Source organism: Malania oleifera, chromosome 8 (genome assembly GCF_029873635.1).
Source record: "Malania oleifera isolate guangnan ecotype guangnan chromosome 8, ASM2987363v1, whole genome shotgun sequence".
Classification (NCBI taxonomy): domain Eukaryota; kingdom Viridiplantae; phylum Streptophyta; class Magnoliopsida; order Santalales; family Ximeniaceae; genus Malania; species Malania oleifera.
The window spans coordinates 58,066,152-58,088,507 of record NC_080424.1 but is presented as its reverse complement, the minus strand read 5'-3'; the positions used below and the strand labels follow the sequence as shown (position 1 = coordinate 58,088,507).

Genomic DNA, 22,356 nt, shown 5'->3' with positions numbered 1-22,356 from the left:
ATTAATGTTGTGTATAATAAAGCGAAGAGCCTTGTAGCCCAAGATCGATCTTTGATTTTTTTTACAACATGACATGCCCACAATGATTACACTAATTAATTGTTCCAAAAAAAAAATCAAATTGGACTAAAAAACAGCAGTTGCTAGTTAGCATAGTTTTAATTGATGCATAATACAAAAATCTCAAATTGTTGTGCTTGAGATGAATACAAAAGGTGTTCAGTTGAAGCTCAAAAAGTGAAGAGGCTTAAAACAAAGCTCGTCTTTGTCAAAATAATCTCTAATGAAGCTTTTTTTTTTTTTTTTCACCAATACTAGGCAGGGCCAGCAAGCAACTCTTAAAGAAATTAGATTTTGCATTTACCGATACAAAGGATTATAATTACAAGAAAAGGCCCTAATGGTGTCTGAACCAGTCAAGAATTAACAAACTGGATTTTGAATAATTAAACTAACATCAGGGGTGATGGGGCTGTACATCCTGGACCTTTTTTTTACTGTGTCCAGACTATAAACTCGTGTATGAACATAAAGAAAAAAAAAATAAAATCAAATAAAAAATCAACCTTACAGGGGTTGCATTCCTGCCTGTTTCTGATCTTTGCCGAAGCAGAACATCAATGATGAAGCAACCCATAAGCTGCATGTTGCATAAGCTAAGTGCTGAGATATCATCTTATGAAATCTAGCATCATCTGGAGTTTGTCCTTGGAGGAATGTAAGATTGGCCTTCTGATCCTCGACTTCTTTCCACATTCCAGAATGACTGCCCTTCTGATCTTCCTCTTTCCAGGCTTTGGACATTTGGGCCGTCTGGTCTTCTTCCTCGCTCCTGGTTTTTAACTGGTTGAGTGTCTGATTTTCTAAATTTTTCCTGTGTTTGGATCGGCTGGCTTTCTGTTTCTACACTGTTGTCCAAGTTCTGGAGAGAGTGGCTGGCATCAATTCCCCTACCTTTTTCTAAGTTTAGATTAAGTGGACATTCTAATCCTTGACATTTGTCCATATTTGAGTGTGATTGGTGGGGTTCAGATGGTCCTCGACCTGAGCCTCGACCTTTGTCCATGTTTTGGAGCTCATTTGCTATTTGTGTCCGTCTTTCTTTCAAGAAGTTGAGTCGGGTTGTCAGCTTTGAAAGCGCGGAGGTTGTGGAGTTGGCTCCCTGTCATAAGCAGGTTATGAGTCAGTACCACTGTTTTATCTGATCCCATTGAATTTTTGGGGGTAATAACAAGGTTTGCCAAGCCGAAGGACCTATCAAGACCCAGGAGGAACTTCAGCGACCCAGAAATTAATTGATCTTTTATAGCATACAATTTCAAGATAGATCCATTCTTTGTCGAGGAATCGCTCCTTATCCCCCCACCCCCCACAGCACACAAAAGAAGAAGAAGAAGAAGAAGAAGAAAGAAAGACAGTGGCATCTATTGATGCTGTGTGAGGATTCAACAAGCGTGAGGAAATGAGGGGGGCTAAAGAATGGAAAACTTACAACTGGCAATGGCAGCAACATCATTGCTTGGAACCCTGAATGATGACCCTTTAATTTAGAATGTTATTAATACTTGTTTCAGACAAAACAAAAATCAAATGCAATAAATTCATTTCCAGGTGGCTTCCACAATACCCCGTAACTTCTTAAAGTCTTGTTTTAATCTTCTGCAGACGTGGGACGAGTATTAAAACAGATCATTGTTAAGAATATTGAAACTTTTACCTCATTCTTAGTCCCATACTTCTTAGAATTGGTTGTCGTAGGTGGCCTGGCTGCCACTGGCTCTGAAGCAGATGAAGTGGATGCCCCGGAAAATTTGGAGCTGCTGCTACGCAGCGATTCCAGCTGCTGGTTGTGAGGTGGATGTTTGGTTGAGAAATTGGGTAGATCCTGTCTCCATTCGTTCTCACTGTCCGCTCCATCTGAATAAAATTCCTGGGACACCTAAAAAAAGGCATTTAAACGTAAGAAATGATTAGCAGGTGAAGCCACTGCTAGCTGTTTTTTTAAATTAGCTCCACCTCCCCTCATTAAAAAGCTTGTTTAGGCTAACCAAACAAACCAGTCAAGCTCTAGCCAGTGAGAAACTTAACTCAAAGTAAACAACTTAAACGGCAAAATTGAAAAGCAATATTAGAGTCAGTAGCTTGTATGGAAAATTGGTAGGTTTTTGAATGATGCTCTAATAACTAGTTTGTCATGTAAAAGCAGAATGTAAGAAATAAATGTTTATTTAGACTGACGAATCAGTTTGTCAAACCTAGACAAACCAAACCTCAAGAAGGTGAGAAGAGATTGAGCAGGCCCAAGATCACTTAAATAACCCCAAGCTGAACCATGCCCAGCTTGAATATTTTTTATACTCAAAAAGGCATGGTTGCATCCCTAACTTCATAACTCAGATGATATTCTTGTGTTTTACTCAGATACCAATCCCAACCTTCTTAATCCTTTAATTATTATATGCAGTATGCATATTTACTTGTTAAATTATGTTGTCCAATGCGGCATATGTGATTCCCCGCTGTACATTCAAACTGAGACTCACTAAACTTTGGGCTCTTCCAAAAATCATAATATAATCAGGACTCATCAAAAAATTCTGTTTCATCATTTTATGCATGATATTTTACAGTACTGTCACTAAACTTTGGGCTCTTCCAAAAATCATAATATAATCAGGACTCGTCAAAAAAATTCTGTTTCATCATTTTATGCATGATATTTTACAGTACTGAAAGTATATGTGTTTATTTTTTAGTCCGCTGAAGGACCAACTTGTCCTGGGTTGCATAACAGGAGTAGTCCATCCTCCATTCCCATCCTTCCTCATTGTAATTGTTAAGCAACGGCTTTACATAAAAGGTTAAGATCAGGTTGTGGGCCAACAATGTATATTATGCCCTAACACTCCACTGCACACGCAGCCTGAATGCATTTGGAGAGATAAAACAAAAAAATGAAAAATAACCATATAGAAAACAGTAATTTATTTTAACAACCTTACAATAAATCTGGGTAACAAGACTAGAACCCAGGACCACTTGCCAACCATGGCTCTAAGCCCATGTGTAGCAACCACATTACCTAAAAGCTTAAGCTGTTAGATTGGGCCACCAGTGGGTTATCAAGCCTTAACAGTAAGGCATATAATATGGAAAATTATGCTAGGAAGTATCCTAATAGAAGCATAAAAAACCATGGATGTTGAATGGGAAAATGGAGAGATACTAATGTCCATATTCCAAAGAACAAAACAAGCAATAATGTCATGCAGTCACCATTAATTATCTCAAGCATTAGAGAGATCCCTTTTAACCATTTATTAGAGGAAAAAATGAGGGCTGCCCTATTTTTGTGATTGATAACTTGGAAATTTCTTCCTTAGTCAATCATTCTCTGTACAGATTAAGTACAAATCCACCATCCAATGGACCCTGTTAGCAGATCAAGTATGCGACACAAAACAAAGCTTGATTTTATGCATATCAGCCTGACAATCTATGATCCACCAATTTCTTTTTATTTTTCTCCCCACTTTTTTGTCCTCTATGCCACAAGACACCAGTTGGCTGGTCCAGATCACTATTATAATGCTGACCTGGCCAGACAACATGGGCCACTACGGCATAAAACAAAAGGGATTAAATGGAGGATTGATAGCCAGAACCATCCCATAACTTTGGGAGTTAATTTAGTTTCATGAAATTCAACTGATCATGATTAACTACTACAAAATAACACTACCTCTACTGAAAGTAAAAGGACAGGGCATGTCTCAACTTGGCCAACAATGGGATGAATGCCAACTTGAAAGGAGATATACCTTATTTCTTGTTGACCTCTCAAGAAGATTAACTGTAGTATCAATATCCTTTTGCTTATGCCTCCTGCACAATTTTTTTCCCAAAAAAGGAAAATTGAGTAGACAGACTAAGTGCTAAAAATTCACAAGAATAATGCCACTATGTGTGCATTTTATCTGTTTCCAGGCACCACACACTCTTTCCACACAGACAAGGTGATGCAGCTGCAGACAGTCTGGCTTGTTTTTACCTCAGTTTTGAGACAGAATGTCTAGAAAAAAAAGTATTAAAAAGGGTATCTAAAAGATGAGAAACAAGGAGAAAATAATTAGAAAATAAGAAACATACTGTCTTCCATGATTATTGGAGCTTTGTTGGGGCCAATCGCATGATTCATGCGCATAACCATGGTTTTGTTCACGTTGTTGATTAAGCTGCAATTCGAGGTCTTCAAACTTTTGCTTCAAATTCATGACATCTGCCTCCGCTTGAGCAACCTCCTTAAGATCAGCCTTGGTCTTCAGAACATGTACAAGTTCAAAATTTGATAAAAAGTTCAGAAGCAGTTAAATGAGTACAATGTGAGGTAGACTAACCTTTTCATCAATAGTGGCAGAGACAGAGGATAACCACCGAGGCATTTTAAGTCCAGATTCCAAAGCCATCCTCAACTCTCTCTCCCTTTGTAATTGTTCTTGTAGTCTTGCCACCTGTTAGAACAGTTACTAACAATTGTAACAATCAGTCTTCATATTAATGTTAGTTTGCTAAACGAACATTGAAAATCAGTCTAATGCACAAGGGCTCCCACCTTCAGGAAGGTCTGGAGAACGTGGATAGTAGGCAATCTTACCCCGTATTTTGGGGATGACGGATGGTTGGAGAACATTAGAGAAACTGGTTAAATGCTTACTTAAACTTCTGTGCCTCTAGTAGAATGACACACGGACATATATATATTTACAATAAACAAAAGAGTCAAAAGAGGAGGAAATATAAGTAATAGTTGACAACTGGTGCAATTCTACAGTTCAATTCATTTGTAGGCAATGGGAAAATCCTGGATGTTAATCCCATAAAACCCCTTTGTACTAGTTGGTATTACAACGGAAATCAGATCCATTAGCAATTAGCTCAAGCTAATTGCCACAAGTTTTCTTTTCTGTCTTTCATGCCATGAATGCTGCCGCTCCTACTTTGATGCCCCAGCACCATAAATCAGTAAAACACTTCCTAGACCAGGTATCAGTACCACAATAAATATATAAATAATATAAAAAATTGTTCCGCAGATTGAATCCTGTCTTCCAACATCCACCCACTTTATGTATTTTAAAATTTTCCCACTGAAAATAATTATGTATGAAGCCAACTTGATATTAAGAAAATTTTCATAATCAAGGAAGGTTATTTCAAGGATGATTTTTGAAATGTTAGATTAAGTTGTCAAATTCCATTAAGAAAGATTAAGTCTGCCCGTCCATTTAGTTAATCTATCTACTTGCTGCATTCTATTTATTTTTCACTTGTCAGTGTTTCCTAGACAACTAAAAGACTTCTTACCAATACAAGTGATCTACTGTGTACATAGGAGTCATTTCTCTCTCTACCATTATCCTGAGAGGCAGTCATGGAACTCTCTCTGCGTTTTAAATGTATTATAATTCAAACCAATGGCACCTGAAAATACACCAAGCTAGGGAACGCCTAATCCCATAGTCCTTTTGATTCAAGCAACAAAGAGGGTCAGTTCTAACCTAGAGGATATAAGGCAAACTTTTCTGTGCAGGAGAGAAAACGGCTTGACCAAAATCCCCTTATTTTTATTGTTCGGAAAAGCATAAAATCCACACCAAGGATGTTCCCTTCCAATTCTCAATAATTCCTCCCAAGACTTCCTCCTGAAATCTTCAATCTATGGAATTCTGGAATGTCATTTTTTCCCTCCCAGGAGTAGATGACCCTTGATTGATTCCTAAAGTAGTTCTCCTCTGATTCTGTACCCTAGCATGTGGATTGTACATTCTTCAATCCCTAACCAACCAAAGTGGAAGAGTACTACTTTGCATGGAATACATCCTGCTGCCAAAAAATCTTCCTAAATTCTGACCATGGTCCCTTGGGCCTCAGAATCTAAGCACTTTGACCCAATTTCTAAAGAGGTCCGCCATTTCCCAACCATGCCAAAAGAGCTAATCTACTTGTTTGACTCTAGTCCAAACCTTCTTTATTTTGTATTATCACTAACTTCTCAGGAAAAAAATGTAGAATTACCAGCTCTCATGCCATAAAGCAAGTCCCTTGGAAATTATTCATTTGGTTGGGATTAGATTTCTAAGCCTACAATGTATACACACTACCTTAAGAAATGCATCAGGCGCAAGTCAGTTTCCACATGTCAGACATATTGCCGTTGTTAATTCAGGAACGACAAGAACTCAGGTACGTGTATATGGACATGTCACTAGATAAAATGAAAATATAATTGCATGACGTTTAGCTAATTAAATATGCTTCGCACAACAGATCAGTCATCAGTCCCAAATCAAACTATGTGCAGGTAGCTACAAAAACATAGTTTCTTCTTTCTGCTCTATCTTGGGCCTACATCAACAACGTCCCAGCCAATGCCTTCTCATCTTTGAAGTGCTTACTACCTAAACCATATCATTAATCACTAAAACAATTATTATTCATAGCTGGAAGTGAACAAACCATCTCAATCAGCTTTGTCATAAATTATCCCTAGTTGGTACTGCCTCGACATTATAAAAATTGCATTAACTAATGGCTCCCTTCTTGTTTTGTCATTCATCATCTTAACATTTGCATCTGACTGTATCTCATTTTGTGCACACATTTATTTTTCCTTCATTTTGCACCCCAAAGCTTAGTTCCTTTAATGTTTATCTCATAAGGTTATTTAAATATATTAAATTGCTTGCAGCAATTATGAATTATGAAAACATTCACCATGAAAACAAAGTAAAAGCAAACTTTAAAGATGAAAATATAAAAGTTAAACATAGTGATGTTCTATATATATATATATATATATATATATATATATATGAAATACTAACCTTTTTTTATTTTATTATTATTATCAAAACAAGCAAATATATAGTTGAGCTACATTTTGTGCCCAAATGCATAGCTTGTTTTATGATTGAGTTGTAAAGATAACATATATTGATTTCTAATGATAATTATATATATCCACTTCTTGTAGCCAATAATGAAAACATTTGCCATGAAACAACCCCCAACAGCGAAAATTAAGATGAAAATATGGAAGTTGGCATGTCATGATGTTCTAAATTTACACAACACACTATTATAGCTTGAACTGTTTAGTAGGAGTTCATCTTATATTATAGTTTAGTAGGAGTTCATCTTAAATGATTCTGCGCATGAAAATTAGGACTTGTGATTTGTCTGAAGGTATGTTGAGCCATGGAAGCAAGATTCGGGCAGGACGGGAGCAAGATTGTGGAAAAGGTTGCATCAAGGTGCTACCTAAGAACTGCTGGATCAAAGTTCCAAAGGAAGAATATCACCTGGTATAGGTGCTCTTGCATCTAGAATATACAAACAATTTTACTTAAAATCTAACAGAATGCATATTTAAGACCTATACATTTGTCACCCATTTTCCTAAACTAAGGAATGTTCCACCCCTCCCTCCCCTAAAAAGAAATACACACAAAAAGAAAAAAAAAAAACTTAGGTAATTAATCTGGTGCATTCATGTAATAGCACAGCTATTTCTAGACCTTTCTTATAGATCTTTTTAAATGAAGTAAACATTGCCTGGCAGAATCATGATTTCTAGATGGAAATGGATTTTTTTTAAAAACATTGTAAAATTGACTACCAACTACCAAGTGATAGTATTTTACATTTTAATAAAAGAAAACATGCATCTTCATTTGTCTAAATTCTGTACATATCCTTGCATATACAAAAAAAATTGAAAAAAAATAAAAAATTGAGTTCATATCTTATACAAGACGGATGGAACATCTTACATCTCGCTCAAGTGATAGGCGGCGTTTGTGCAATGTCTTCTTTCGTATCTCCAAACTTTCTTGTAGAACTATATTCCTTTTAGCCTATTGCAAGGGAAAAAAATTATGTATATAACTAAATGAAAAATTTTCAACATGCTTCAAACAGATAAAACTTGAAGCCTTTACCTCTTCTGTAATTCGATTCTGTAAGTCTGTTTTTGCATCCTCAAGCCTTTGGATTTCAGCCCTATGTATGGGTTAAATAATCAGAATATCAGATGCATTGAACAAAGTGACTGATTGCCACAGAGATAAGTCACATATGAGACAGATTTCTAAAAGCTTCATAAAGCAAGCTACCAAGAATCACGACAGAAAATTTTTTTACATATTGAATTAAGTTCCATATTTTTTCACCCCAAGAGAAATAAAATTTCTGATAAATATATCTAAATGGTTAACACTAATTCATTGAAAGATATAAGGGCTTCACACCACAACTATTGGAGATAACAAAGTTTTAGTTTCAACTTTCTCCCAATAGACCTGCACTTTAATTGCCAGCAATGAAGTTTTTAATGCTTAATATCTGTATAATTCAAATAAAATAACAGTTTGCATTGGAAGAGAGAAATGAAACCGCAATATAAACTTTAAACCAGGGGGACTATGCATAGATCATGCATTCAGATGCACTACTAGGCATGGACATGGACATTAGCACTATAACTTAGTACCTACACTGCGATCCATAGCTCAGATAGCTTCAGAATCTTTACTAAGAATTGCTCTCAGCAAGTGGCAGCCGAAGCATTTATATTGAACAGAGAATAAAGTTTCAGGAGATTTAAAAAGGATACATGGCTAAAAGGCAGTAAAGGTTTACAAACTAAGTAATTAACTAAATACAGACAGGTGTGAATGGAATCAAAGACCCACTCTCACTACACAATCCAAAGGAGACTACTGATGGAAGTCGGTGTATTCATTTTGGTATGAATTCTGTGCCACATAGCAGCCATTTGACTTTTGGCGATTGAATAATGTGTAAACCTACCTACAAATTTTATCACTCAAAACTATTCAAGCTGAATGGTCCCCATTTGTAGGATGCATACATCACATGTACTTGAGTGATACCAATTTTGTTTTTCCAAAATAAATCTAAAGTATCTGTACAAATAAGTATCACTGCCGATTGCTATCTAACCAATGTTACTGCACTTGCAACATAACGGCAGATGTGGCACAATTAATGTTTGACCCTGACCAAGATGCAAGACTTCAAAATTTCTTACAGATAACTATACATAAAAAATTTGCTTTGAGGCAGAAGAATGACTTACTCATCTTCCAAGGCATAATCAATGGATTCCATAGATAGATTCTTTCTAGCCTGGACCAAAGGAGGAAAAATATATGATTACCACATAGTTTAAAAAATTATGCCTACAAAAATGAATGTGGAAGATTAATTAAATCTGGAAGCCCCTGACAAGCAGTAGAATGCCATTTAAAGAAACTAGAAAACTGAATATACTCACAGAGGTACGCCCCCAAACAGTGGGACGCCTGACACTATGAGCTGGTGCATTAGAAATGGATGTAGATTTTTTAATGCACGTGGATGGACTCGGACCAGCCAGCTTATATACTGAACTTGTTTCTGCAAGAAGATCTTCTTGTAGTTCACCAGACTTCTTAGACTGCACTGATGTACTATTACTTTTATTTGGAGAGGTCTCTCTTCCCTTTACATTATCATGTTTAGGCAATGAAGTTTTAGGTGAGCTTGATGACGACTTCTGAATGGCTTCAAAATGATGACCCACTTCAGGTGATTTGGAACTTGAGCTAGAACCTTCAAGACTCTGCAGCTTCAAAGTACTCGGTGTAAATATGGTGTTCAAAATCAGAAACATCAAATATTTATTTTATATTCTGAAGAAGCTCAGTATCATATATATTGAAGGCTTAAATATTTTCTAGTCATGTAAATCTGAATGGAAGCTTATATTAAGAAGGGTAGACACGAGCCTTATTGTCGTACAAATCACTGTCTCCACTGTCCCCACTCTCACTACAGGTTCTGCCCGGCGCATGTTCAAGATCATCTGTATAATCTTCAAGGTCATCTGTTTCATCATCATGTTCATCATCTTCATCATCTTCATAACTCTCATCATTGTCATCGTCATCGTCAGTTGGATCCTCACTCTCGCTTCCACTCTCTTCTGAGTCAGAGTACAAGTCTGCAGACACTGAAGCTTCCTGCAGAGCTCAAAAGTAAAAATTATTTTAAGAAATTCAGTAATTAATAACAGAAACCTAGAGCAGGGAATGAACTGGCCTAACAGTTTAGAATTTATGTAAATGTACATGCACGCACACACACCTTTTCTGTTTAGATTAGGCTTTACCCTTTGACAAAAACCACCAACCCTAACTCATGAAGTGCATGTGATTCTATTTAACCTAAATGTTTTCTGGACAATTTTAACAGTCTGGTCATTAAAGAAAAGCCATAATCCAAATATTGGCTGTAACCGCACTGGGCCTGAACCAGACAAATGGTGTTTCACCATAATAGAGGGCATCTGAAACCTAGGGTTTAGATATCAATGTTGGAATCAATAGCATTCCTGGTCGAACTCTTGACAACTTACTTGAATGTGTGGAAAGCTTTGTATGAGTCACAAAATTTATCAAAATGTATAGAGGATTGTATGAAGTTTGAGGCAAAGATAACTGCTTGTACATGTGCCCAAGAACAGAAACAATTTATGGACTTAGTGAAGTAAACAGTTGAAAATAAGTGAAAGGGTTTGAAGAATAATACATGACATCAACTGAAAGGGCTTTTCACTCAGGTAAAGGGTGAAGAAGAACTTTACTGAAGCAAGTAATCACCATGAAGGGGTTCTTGAATTGAAATTATGGAACTCCACAAGAAAAGTGTGTTTAGGTTTGTACATTTTGTTAGCCTTAGTGGCTACATGATCTCATTTGTCTTATTTTGATGACAACAAACCATTAGTGGTTCTAAGTAAGCTTATCTTTGCACAGTAAGCCTTAGTAAGAACAAACACAAATGCAAAGATTAAGTAGATTCTTAATAGGTTAGACATCATCAAAAAGGGGGAGAATGTTAACCCTGACAGTTACACTATCTTGGTTTATATGTTTTGATGATATTAACCTATTTGTTATTCCTAATATTTTCCATCCTTGCAGATCTTATCTAGTACAGGTACAAAGTGTCAGATACACGGAGGTACCAAATCAGAAGCAAAGATCGGACCGAGTAGACATCAAATAGAAAAGATCGGAAGGACGCTGACTCGGAAGCACCAAAGCACATCCCGAAGTTTTCATTGTGTATAAATTAATTGTAATAAGGGTTGTGTGAGTGAGTGCGTATTGTAACTCTTGAGGTGTGTGTCTTGCATGATTTCTGAGTAAGAGTTGAGCCATTGCATAAGCATACTAGGACACATGAGCATATAGGATCTGCACAAAAGTAACAAACTCACAATTCATAGTTTTCAAAGTAAAAACAAAGAGTTTGTCAAAATAATCCTATACTCAATTAAGTTTTCAAAATGGGACAAGTGTTAAGTAATATATGAGTCATAAAACATTTTCATAACTTGGTCCCGGTTTTGCAAAACTAGTTGTATGTCCTAAAGTCCTAAAAGTCAAGCATATTTCTATAAACGACATATTAAGCATATAAGATATCAAAATAAGTTTTAAGTGTGTTTTCATAAAATAAGATATCTTATATTGAAGGAAAAATCATTTGTACAAGTATTGGTCTTCATTAGGCTTAATATATTTCATATACTTTTTTCCAAGAATGTTTTAAATCATTAAAATGCTTTTTGACAAGGAAAAACAAAGCAATCGTCACTAACGTAGTGCAGCCTTGAGTCCTGAACACCCATTGGTATTTGGAGTATAACTTTTTCTAGAAAATTCCAAAAAGGACGATTTTGGTGTCCCTGGTAAGCTAAGACAAAATGCCACAACTTTTAGGTTGATTACTTATTCTGATTCAGGGACCTCGTCGACAAACACAGGGGATTCGTTGACGAGTGGCAGTATGTGATTACTCGACGAGAGCAGGAACTCGCTGACGAGTCCAACAGGTGGAAAACGGCTAGTTTACCAAACAAACTAATTTTTCTTCCCCCTAACGGCTAGTTAATGGCTCATTTGGCTCTTAGGCTATAAATACAAACTATTAGACTTGTATTAACATGGTTTTGAGCATTGTTGATCATATTTGTGAAAAATATCCTTTTATCTAAAACCTAAGCACTTTGCACTTTGCATGTTAGTTATTCTTCACAAGTGCTCAATCCTCTCTTACTCACTTATCTTGTAAGATTCATTCCTTAAGAGAATAGAGTGAGGATTTGGTTGTATTTCATATTAGCTCATTTAAGGAGCATTAAATTGTATTTCCAATCTCTTGTAAGGTTCTTTGCGAACCATTGTTGTAGGGTTCTTTGTGAACCGAAGTGAAGGCTCTTGGTGAGCGTGGTAGAAATTTGTTCCCAAGTGTATGGATTTGTTCTCGAGTTGTAAGGCTTCTCCGCCTGTGAAGGAGTATCTTTAGTGGGTTGTGGAATCCTTGACTTTGTGCTAAGGCGCGGACGTAGACTTGGTGCCGAACCACGTAAGAATACCGGTGTTGTTCTTTCTCTCCCTCGCACTCTTTATTTTATATCTTGTGCATGATTTATATTTATATTGCGATATAATTTCTTGTATCTTGCCAAGAGTTTTTATTTTGTAGAAAAATACATATTCCGCAAAAAGAGTCTATTCATCCCTCTTCTAGACTATATACTCCGTGTTGGGACTTCCAACACATTTAACTTTAATATTTAGCTTGATGTGCTTATTTGTATTGGATGGGTTGAACTCAAATATCTACCTAAGAATATGGCTATGGGTATAGCTAAAGTTTTCCAGCCATGAGGATGAGATTCCGGGGAAATTTATGTTCTTCTAAACGTGTCTAATACCATAATATGTTTTTTCTTTACTACAGAAGAAGAACATCATTAACAGAAAAGAGGACAAGAGACCGAGCCCAAAAGGAAGCAAGGAAAACAACCCTCTCCTACAATGTGAAGGAGTCAAATTGCCAATTAATGTCCCTGCATTCCCTAGATCCACAAAGTCCAGAAAAGGGCAAAAATGGTGCATCTCCACAAAACCATCCCTTTCTTACTCCTCCCAAAACCTCTATACCAAACCAGCAAAAGAAGAGTTGACAGTCTGTGGCAGAACCACTTCCTCATTAAAAACTGAGAACAAATATGCCCAAAGCTGCTTTCCAACAATGGAGAAACCAAGAAACAAATGATCACTACGTTCACTCGACCTTTAAACACATAAGACAAATATCTGGATTTATCCTACATGGATGTCATGATAATTTTACACTCCTTATAAAATGGTTCATGAGAGGGCAAATAAATCATTACTAAGCTGGGATGAGTATATGAGTAAAAGTGTAAAACATGAAAATAGGACAACCCTTAAACCAAAGTAGGACAAACCTTGGTATAAGGACAGTAGCAAAAAGCTTCCAGAGGAGGTTTTCCTTACTTCACTACAGGAGGAAATTTAGCTGTGTTTCAAGCATTTGAACCCTAGCCATTTAGGTATCTGGCTTATCATTCCTAAGTTTCATATTGCAGCATCCAAGAAGCTGAAAACTCAATAAATAATTTGGCATCGGACTTTCTCATGGCTGTAAAGTAAGGCTTGATGAAGTGAGAAAAAGCTCAGAGTGAAAGGCATTGTTCAGTGCTTCAAGCAACATGGATCAGCAATGAGTTCATAAGGATCTATAGTGAATTAATCTTGCTGCTCCCCTGCACTTGAATTAATATAACATGTGCACTTGAAATATAACTAGGGTAGAACATCAGAAAGCATTGACTAAATAAATTAGTAGGGAGTATTTGGCTCTTTGCCCCTACAATAAATTATTTGGCAGTTTAAAGGGTGAAAAACAGTCTTTGAAGGCAAAGGCTTCTCAGTTGAAACTAAGGATAGAAGGATCGATGCAAGATTAAATTCAGATATTGGTTTATAATTTAAAAGCAGTGGTCCACCTTAATCATAAAGCAAAAATAAGTCTATAGCTTAATGTTGGCTTTTCGAGGTTTCATTTCGTTTTGATAATGACAAACCAAAGCCTCTAATTGTGCTACTAAGTGTGTTCATAGGAATTAAGATATTAAGCATAATAAGAGATGCAAATTGGAAAGCAATGAAGCACACAAGACGACGTTATTTGGCTATAAACATGGAGCTTATAAAGATCTAGCATGAAGACTATGGCCATGTTTATGCAGCTCATGAAGTCCAAGCTTGAAGACTTAAAAGAATTTCTTCCATGTATTTTGCAAATAGGACCTATGTCATTGATTATGTGAAGAAACTCATAGGTGACCTTAGTTGGACCCTAGGCACTCTATATTTCATTGAAAATCATTTTTTAAATGTGCAAAAATTATTTCAAAGTGTTAAAATCATTTTTGGAATGAAAAACCCCAATACAAGATTCTCCAAATCCCCTACTTTTTTCTGCCGCCGCCTTGATGTGCAATTTTCTCTATTAATAACTTCCCATATTAAAAAATGTTCAACACAAAAGTTGTGGTATTTTTTCTTAACTTTCTGTTAATACCAAGATCGCCCTATTTGGAGTTCTATAGCAAAAGTTATGCTCCAAATACTGAACGGTGTTCGCAGCTGAAATCTCCAGGGAATTCGGGCGACCGAGTCTCAATTCGGTCGACTGAAAATCATAGCAAAATGCCGCAACGGCTAGTTTTCAAAATGATTAATTATTATCAAAGTCCAACAGCCATAAAACGGCTAGTAGACCATCTTGCCTATAAATACAAGGCTTCTAACTTGTTTTGGGAAGAAGAAAAAGAGAGATATACATCCATCATGCAAATCCAAGCTTTTGATCTTTTGTTGAAAATCTTTCTCAAGTACTTTGCAATTTCTTTGTTTATCTTTCAAGTGCTCACCATCTACTCCTTGAGCTTCATTTCATAATCATATTGATATTAGCTTGCTATTTTCATTGTACTTATTCGCTCATTTGAGGAGCATTCTTTGCATATCTATTTTTGTTGATTTCACTCTGTAAAGGAGATTCCGCTTGTTGAAGGAGAGAGGCGACTCTGCCTAGTGAAGGAGAGAGTCGACTCCGCCTATTGAAGGAGAGAGGCAACTCCCCCTAAGTAAAGGAGAGAGGCGTCTCCACCTAGTGAAGGAGAGAGGTAACTCCACCTATTGAAGGAGGGATTGTAAAGGCTTCTCTGCCTACTAAAAGAGAGAGGTTTCTCCACCTATTGAAGGAGTGAATAGTGGAATCCTCAAGTGGATTACTTGAGGCAAGGACGTAGGCAAGGATTGCCGAACCTTGTAAAAATACGGGTTTTTATTCTCTCTTCCCTAATCTCTTTAAATTAAGCACATTTATATTTGTTCATATTTATTGTGAATATTGATTGCATTTACACAGTTTGATCATGTGCTTAAATTGTGATTAAAATTGTTAAAGCATTAGGTTAAAGTAAACACCCAATTCACCCCCCCCCCCTCTTGGGACTACATCATTTCTAACAGCTTACACATCAGTTACTTAAGGGCAGGTATTTGCTGCTGTTTGTTACTGTTGTTTGTCCTTTGATGTGTATTATATCTACCAGTCAAGCTGCGAGCTCTTCCATTTATAGAGCTTTAATTAGTTCTACCAATTTGGCTACTCTGATAAATTCATCAAATTGGATGTTTTGGGGAATTAAACTCTGCTGACATCCTTAGAGATCATGGAGGCATCATAGTATCGGCTATTTACAAATTAATGGGCACGGGTCCAGTGTTAAAGTGAATAAGCGAACTGTTGGGAGGTCTTGGGGATCATTTTGTTATAGATGATACTTTGATACTGATAATTTGGCCAGAAAAGGGTGGATTTACTTGGACTCTGGCTATCTACAACTCACAGACCTCTTTTATACCTTGTATATGGAGATAGTGGGGGTGTCTAACTCTGCCAATGGGGAAACGGCCACCATTAAACATTTTAGGGATCATTTCTGTTCATCCTAAGTGAAGATGCTTGTACTTATCTTTTTCTTCTCTTTTTCATGTTTCTATGGGATTTGCATGGACCAAGGATTTGAAAGAAGGAAAGGAAAAGAAAATAAGATGGGAATCAATTTTTCATTGATTTATTATACATTTATTTTGTTTCTTGTTTCTTTCATAACCAAAAAAGAAAAATGAATTCCGTCATATTTCCATTTCCTTCCCTTCATGTTTTCCAAGTTCCAAAGGTGCCCTCAATTCCAGTTTAAAGAATTTTCATCCTCCTCCTTTTCAGTCTTAAATTTACACTTCTGCCACCTTTGGAACTGAAAGGGTACTGTATCCATCTTAAAAAGTTTCCATTGAAATTTCCACAATCATCCAAAATTTATCAAAATCTCAAAACTCCAACAAAATTGTCAAAATTTTGACTAGGAATAAAATTTCCTTGAAATTGAAATTGAGATTAAAAGCCCTCCAACACTAAAACTCATAACAGTCTAATTCGTGTAAAATTTTGATGGAAATATTGAGGGTTTAAATAAGTGTCATGCAAATTTTGAAACTATCAAAGATTTACATTAAATAAATTAAATATATCTCTTGATTTAGATATAATTTCAAGCATTTGAAGTTGAATGAAGCTTTGGTAATTCTGTCAAATATTTATTGAAACTGTTCGTATTCATTTAAAACCTTAACCATATTGAGTTACAGCTTGCATAGATATATTTTCAATCTCTGTTCATATTTTTCAATTACTGATTTTACTCTGTTCATTTACATCCTAAAATATTCATAACTAGTGCTTGATTTATTAAATATTTTGATATTTTTGTATAAACAAGTACGCCAAAAACACAACAAAATATACCTATTTAGACTATCATATGAATTTTGTTATAAACTGGGATCTAAAATTTTGATTTATGATTAAATGACACTTTCTCTTAATCAAACTTGTTTTCTATTTAAAATAAGAATTATTATGAAGCAAGGGTAGGAATGATAAGATTAAGTCCTATTGAAAATTTATGCAAATTGAGCTTAGATATTAATTATGATACTTGGATTGAACTTTTAAGTCTAACTTGGCTATATGTTTATAAGATTTTTAATTAATTTATAAACCTCATTTCTATTAATTGAAGAGGCTTAATATTCGTTTCATTTTACTTTCACAGTTATTGCACCTCACGTACAACATATTAGTCATTGGTGCATTTATAGACAATATTTTAGTTCTGAATCATGCATTATAAGGACTTTCCATCATTTTTTTAAAATTAAAATTTCCATCAAAATGTTTGTACCGAGTCTTTGAAATTTTAGTGGAAACTGAAATTAAAAACCTTGCTCCTTCACAATTAGATTTCGTTCTAATGAACTAATTTCTTATCAGGGCGTAAGGGCAAGCAATGTGCATGTGTGAGAGAGTTCCATAAAGACAACTAATTATAAAAGAAAAATCTTTGAAAGTAAAAATTCATGTTAAATATGAAGAAATCTGACAATTAAGCTTACCCCAAAAATGTTATTATATTCCTCCAATAATGTTATAACAATGGCTTGGGCATGGTTAGCTGCAGCAGCCGCTTGCAGAAGTTGAACAGAACCATCGCCACCGACATCAAAATCATTTTCAAGTTCACAGTCACCAGCCAGAAGGGGCCGAAGAAGTAAGGGTGCCATGCAGGCCGCTACAGCAGAAGAACTCATTCGATTCACAGCTTTGTGTGAAGCCACAGTTTGCATCATTGTAAGAATTCTGGACACAAATGAATAAAAGAAACAAGTTTGAATATGGGTTGGGGGAGAGGGGAACATAAATGCCAAATTAAACACAAGCAATGTAGAGGAAGTGCAAGCAATACTTGGGACAAAAAAGGATTATTCATCCAAAATTGACTTGGCAACCATAAATAACCATAAGAAAAGAATATTTATTCCTTTTCTCTCACTTTTCATTAATACCTCTTTCAGCATCTTAATGATAATTAGTAAGCATTTAAAGATAACATTTGTTGTTAGATCAACAGCGTCAAACCATCCATCATGTTCAATAACTTTAAAATCCTGTCAGATTTTGAAGTTTCTTCATCAAAAGGGATATTGCTTCCAGCTGGTCATTGCCAAGAAATAGGAGAGAGAAAAGATAGAAAGAAAATAACGCAGCAAGGTTATAATCCTTATAACCTTAAGGACCACAACAATTCACATTTTAATTACCAATTATCACTAACCAATTCTTTGGAGTGGTTTTACCTTTGCAAAATTTCCAAACGATTAGTATTAACATGATTATGCTCATACAATTCTGAAACATTTACACTGTAACTCGTAAGATGCAATTCAAATTTAAACACTCTACAAATCTACAAATGCAACACTCAGTGCATGAAGCTGCTGTGACATATCAGGCTCTGGGGAGGACATGATGTATGCAACCTTACCTCTGGATTTGGAGAGGCTGTTTCCATAACTTGAATCTGTGACTTTTAAGTTTGAATGCAATACCCTAGGCCAAGGCTCACCCTCAGGTTGTGTTACCAAAATATTTTTATATGCTACTGCATCTCCAAAACCAAATTATTCAAAGTTGCAAAATCTAAAACCATGCATCCATCTCATATTATGAATGAAAAAAACAATTGTGCATTGCAACAAAGACCAAAATTCAATCTTTAAAAAAATTTTAAAGCCTAAAAGATTACTACAGTTTTAATGCATAGCAATATTTGGCAGAAAAAAACCTAAAGTTTAATGCACATGATGAAACTCAAACTGGAAGTCTAGGTTAACAGAACGTGTAATCTATTTTCTTTTCAGCTCATATTGGTACCAAGGATCCTACAATGTGCCCATATTATGAAAGTTATAATTGTTTCAAAAACCTTAAATTTAATACTTAACCTCCTTTAAATACAATGAACAGTACAAAATTTTGATAACTAGCATCTTCAATCTGAAAACATATAGAGTTCTTAAGATACTTCACATTCTTCATCATCGGCATTATGGAATGGAACATATATAAGAACCAAATATATCCAAACTGATTAGTAAGATTTGAACAACCCAGGATCTCTCATACCCATCCCAACCTTTTAACCCCAAAGCCAGGCCTCAGGAGCATAGGAACCAATATATCTTGCCAGATGCATGATCCCCATTAGTTATTATCAAGAGCAAGCAAAAATTTAACAAATAAAATATACTACACCATTGAAAATTCCCTTTTTGAGGTTCTATATCCACCTGTTCTGGTCAAGATTCCACACACGAAATGCACAAAAGGGCCAACCCAAGTCTTACATTCCATTATTTTCAAATGAAGATGCCTCTCTAGGAATAGATTAGTTATAATAGGTTAGTTACAATTAGTTAATACACAAATAACAATTTTATACTTATGAGTCCATAACAAGGAATAGGCAAGGAATAACTATTCCCAAATTTTATCATGGGAATGTATATTCCTCCCTTATTACGTGTTGATTAAAATAATAACGAATGCACAAGAAATAGCTACTACCTGGATTCCCAAAATTTTCACTATATTCCATCTTAGTCCAAGGAATTGCTGTTCCATGAACCAAACAAGCCATAATTTTTTATGAAAAATGCCAAAGCACGTTGGCACTAGAAATAAGAATAAAACAATAGTCCCCTACATTTAAAGAAATAAAAAGTGGTATGTTTCAAACATGAAGAAATTTTGAAAAAATAATTGTCAGATGACCACTTTACCTAAAATCTGAAGGTTATTGGTTGTGGACCATCACTGGTATATCAAGCTTTAATAATAATCATTTAATGGAATTCACATTATTATTCAACATCAAATTCTGATGTAATAAACTTGAATGATTATTGCTGACTAAAATGTTGAAGACAAGAATGAAACAAACATATTTGACTACCTTTGTAATAAGCGGCGATTTGGCTCTGGGAATGTTTCACATATCGCCGCACGCATGGCTGTAACTCGGATGCTGCGATCAGCTCCTAATAAATGCAAATTTTTCCGATATCAGGGAAAAATAAGAATATATAAACACCAAGACAATCAGTCAAGTACCCATTGCATTATGATAAAATAAGATTTTACATGATATCTCCCATATTATTTCTACAATAAACATTTAAAATATAATAGTTTATTAATGTTGAGGATTTCAGTTGATTCCCATCCTGGATTATTTCTCTTTTAATAAATATTCTTCTTCTCTTTTGCAAAAAGAAAAAAGAAAGGAAAAAAAAAAAAAAAGGTATCTAAAACAATAGCAATAGACATGTTAAGGGGGTTTTCTATCAACTTTGAGTGGGAAAATACAGCTATAGGACCTATGATTCCTCTGCATGCATGGCAACAATAAACAAAAGTGACTGACGGCATATGGCTGACCATGGCAAAGTTTTTTTTTATTTTTTTCAGACAGCCATCTCAAGAGAAATGGCAATGAGATTTCCAACCAAAGCTGGTTTTCATAGAGAACATCGTGCGCTATAATTCTTTGTTTTGTAATGTGCGACAATTTATGTTGCAATTGTAGAAAAAAAAAACAATAGATAAACATTTCAAGCAAATTCAAAGTGAACTCTATTTTTCACATTTAGAAGATCCAACTTAGACAATATGCCCGATTACATACATAAGATACCCCAAAGGTGGTAACATTCGACATCACCATCCCAAAGCATTGTGATTGATGGATTTTTCTCCAACAATCCAATGCCAAATGTCTTCAAAGTGTTCTAATCTCATAGGGTGATTCTAATTTAAATCCATTAGCAGCTACTACGTTTTTTTATTATTATTATTATTTATTTTTTGATAACAAAAGAAGATTTCATTAATAGATAAAGAATTTGCAAGAGGGAGAATGAGATATCTCCTGAGACAAACTGGGACAATCCAGAAATGGACAAATAAAAATAACCAAGAGAGACGAGATGATCAAGTCAGCGTGTTCCTCCAGTCTCTTTGAAACTCCTAGAAACTTGCCCCTCTAAAATATCCATAATTAACACACCATAGTGACACCAAGTACTTAATTTTTTTCCCAAATCAACATCAAATTTAATTTTTTCCAAGAGCTCCATCCATATTCCCCATACAACTGCAAAAAAACCACATTTCCATAAGCTGTCCTAACTTCCCTTCTGCCAAAGCCTACGAAGGGTATATCTAAAGGCCTTCAACTGAAGGACATAACCAGCTCTCTCCCATAATGCCAAAATCCATATTCCAAATCCTCCAAGCAAATTCACATTGCAAAAGAAGATGAGAAGCTGTCTCGGAGTTCTTGTAACAAAGCACACAAACATCGGGAGAGAGAGCCTTCGAAGGTATCCTAATTTGCAACAAGTTAATAGCATTTATCTTATTAAGCACAACCAACCAAGTGAAAGCCTTTATTTTAGGGGAAATCTTGGCCTTCCAAATAGTATAATAGAGCGGAAAAGAAGAGTTGGAATGATTCAAAAATTCAAGACAATATTTGCAAGAATACACGCCTGACAGGTCCAACCAAGAACGAACATCCCTCCCCGAAGAAAGGTTACCATTCAATAAAGATAACAAAGATGACAATTGCACCATCTCCCTATTGTTCAGAGGTCTCCTAAAGTGGAGATTCCAGGAAACCAAAGGACTGCTCAAGTCACCAACAAAGAAAGAAACAGCTTTATTTTGCTCAGAGCTTAGATGTAAGAGACGAGGGAAATAAGTGGAAAATGGTCCTTTTTCCCAACCAAGGTTCTTTCAAAAAAACGGATATGAGAACCCCTCCCCACCTCAAGTTTAGTGTGATGGGTGAAAGAAGGATATATTTGAGAAATTGACCTCCACGAATTCCCCAAAGAACATCTTAAATTAACATTGGTATCCCATCTTCTCTCATCCATCCCAAACTAACTTCTTATTACTTTATGCCAAAAGGACGATTCTTCTAAAGGGAAGTGCCATAGATATTTAGCTAAAAGAGCAATGTTTTTAGACACCAGCTTACCAAGACCCAACTCCACACCCCCCCTCCTTTTTAGGTTTACTAACCTCATCCCAGCTCACTAGATGATCCCTATGACTCCACCCCAGCAGACCAAAAAAAGTGTCATAATCCTCTCAAGCTTGCTAACAACCCCCACCGGAATCCCAAGCTTCTCTCTTTTTTCCCTTGTTGGTGGGAAGATATGACTGACACACTTAATCAAAATCGGAATGTTTTGAAGTCAATTCCAGCTTCCTCTTGATGCCTCTCTCTTCCTCCTTATGTAATAAAACCTCTTCGATCAATGAGAGTGCCAACTATCATAACTCCCTATTTTTCACTCTTAGCCATGCCAACTCCATTACAAAGCTTCACATTAAAATTTCAAGGAGGAACAGCTCAAATCCCTATAT

General features: G+C 35.7%; 1 protein-coding gene across 3 annotated transcripts in view; it reads right to left on the bottom strand.

Annotated features, from left to right (window-relative positions):
* Nucleotides 1–338: 338 nt before the first annotated feature.
* LOC131162531 (rho GTPase-activating protein REN1) overlaps nucleotides 339–22,356 on the bottom strand; it is a 53,323-nt gene continuing 31,305 nt past the window's right edge. The window contains exons 13-24 of one of the 3 annotated variants that reach the window (XM_058119122.1): nucleotides 19,874–19,958; nucleotides 17,475–17,718; nucleotides 9,852–10,085; nucleotides 9,359–9,685; nucleotides 9,161–9,210; nucleotides 8,001–8,061; nucleotides 7,833–7,916; nucleotides 4,398–4,511; nucleotides 4,150–4,319; nucleotides 3,822–3,885; nucleotides 1,718–1,939; nucleotides 339–1,162 (exon numbers count right to left, since the gene is read on the bottom strand). In XM_058119122.1, coding sequence (XP_057975105.1) covers nucleotides 692–1,162; nucleotides 1,718–1,939; nucleotides 3,822–3,885; nucleotides 4,150–4,319; nucleotides 4,398–4,511; nucleotides 7,833–7,916; nucleotides 8,001–8,061; nucleotides 9,161–9,210; nucleotides 9,359–9,685; nucleotides 9,852–10,085; nucleotides 17,475–17,718; nucleotides 19,874–19,958 — 2,126 coding nt within the window. In that variant the 3' untranslated portion in view covers nucleotides 339–691. The remainder of the gene's footprint in view (nucleotides 1,163–1,717; nucleotides 1,940–3,821; nucleotides 3,886–4,149; nucleotides 4,320–4,397; nucleotides 4,512–7,832; nucleotides 7,917–8,000; nucleotides 8,062–9,160; nucleotides 9,211–9,358; nucleotides 9,686–9,851; nucleotides 10,086–17,474; nucleotides 17,719–19,873; nucleotides 19,959–22,356) is intronic. The other 2 variants (XM_058119123.1, XM_058119124.1) reach the window with 2 other exon arrangements.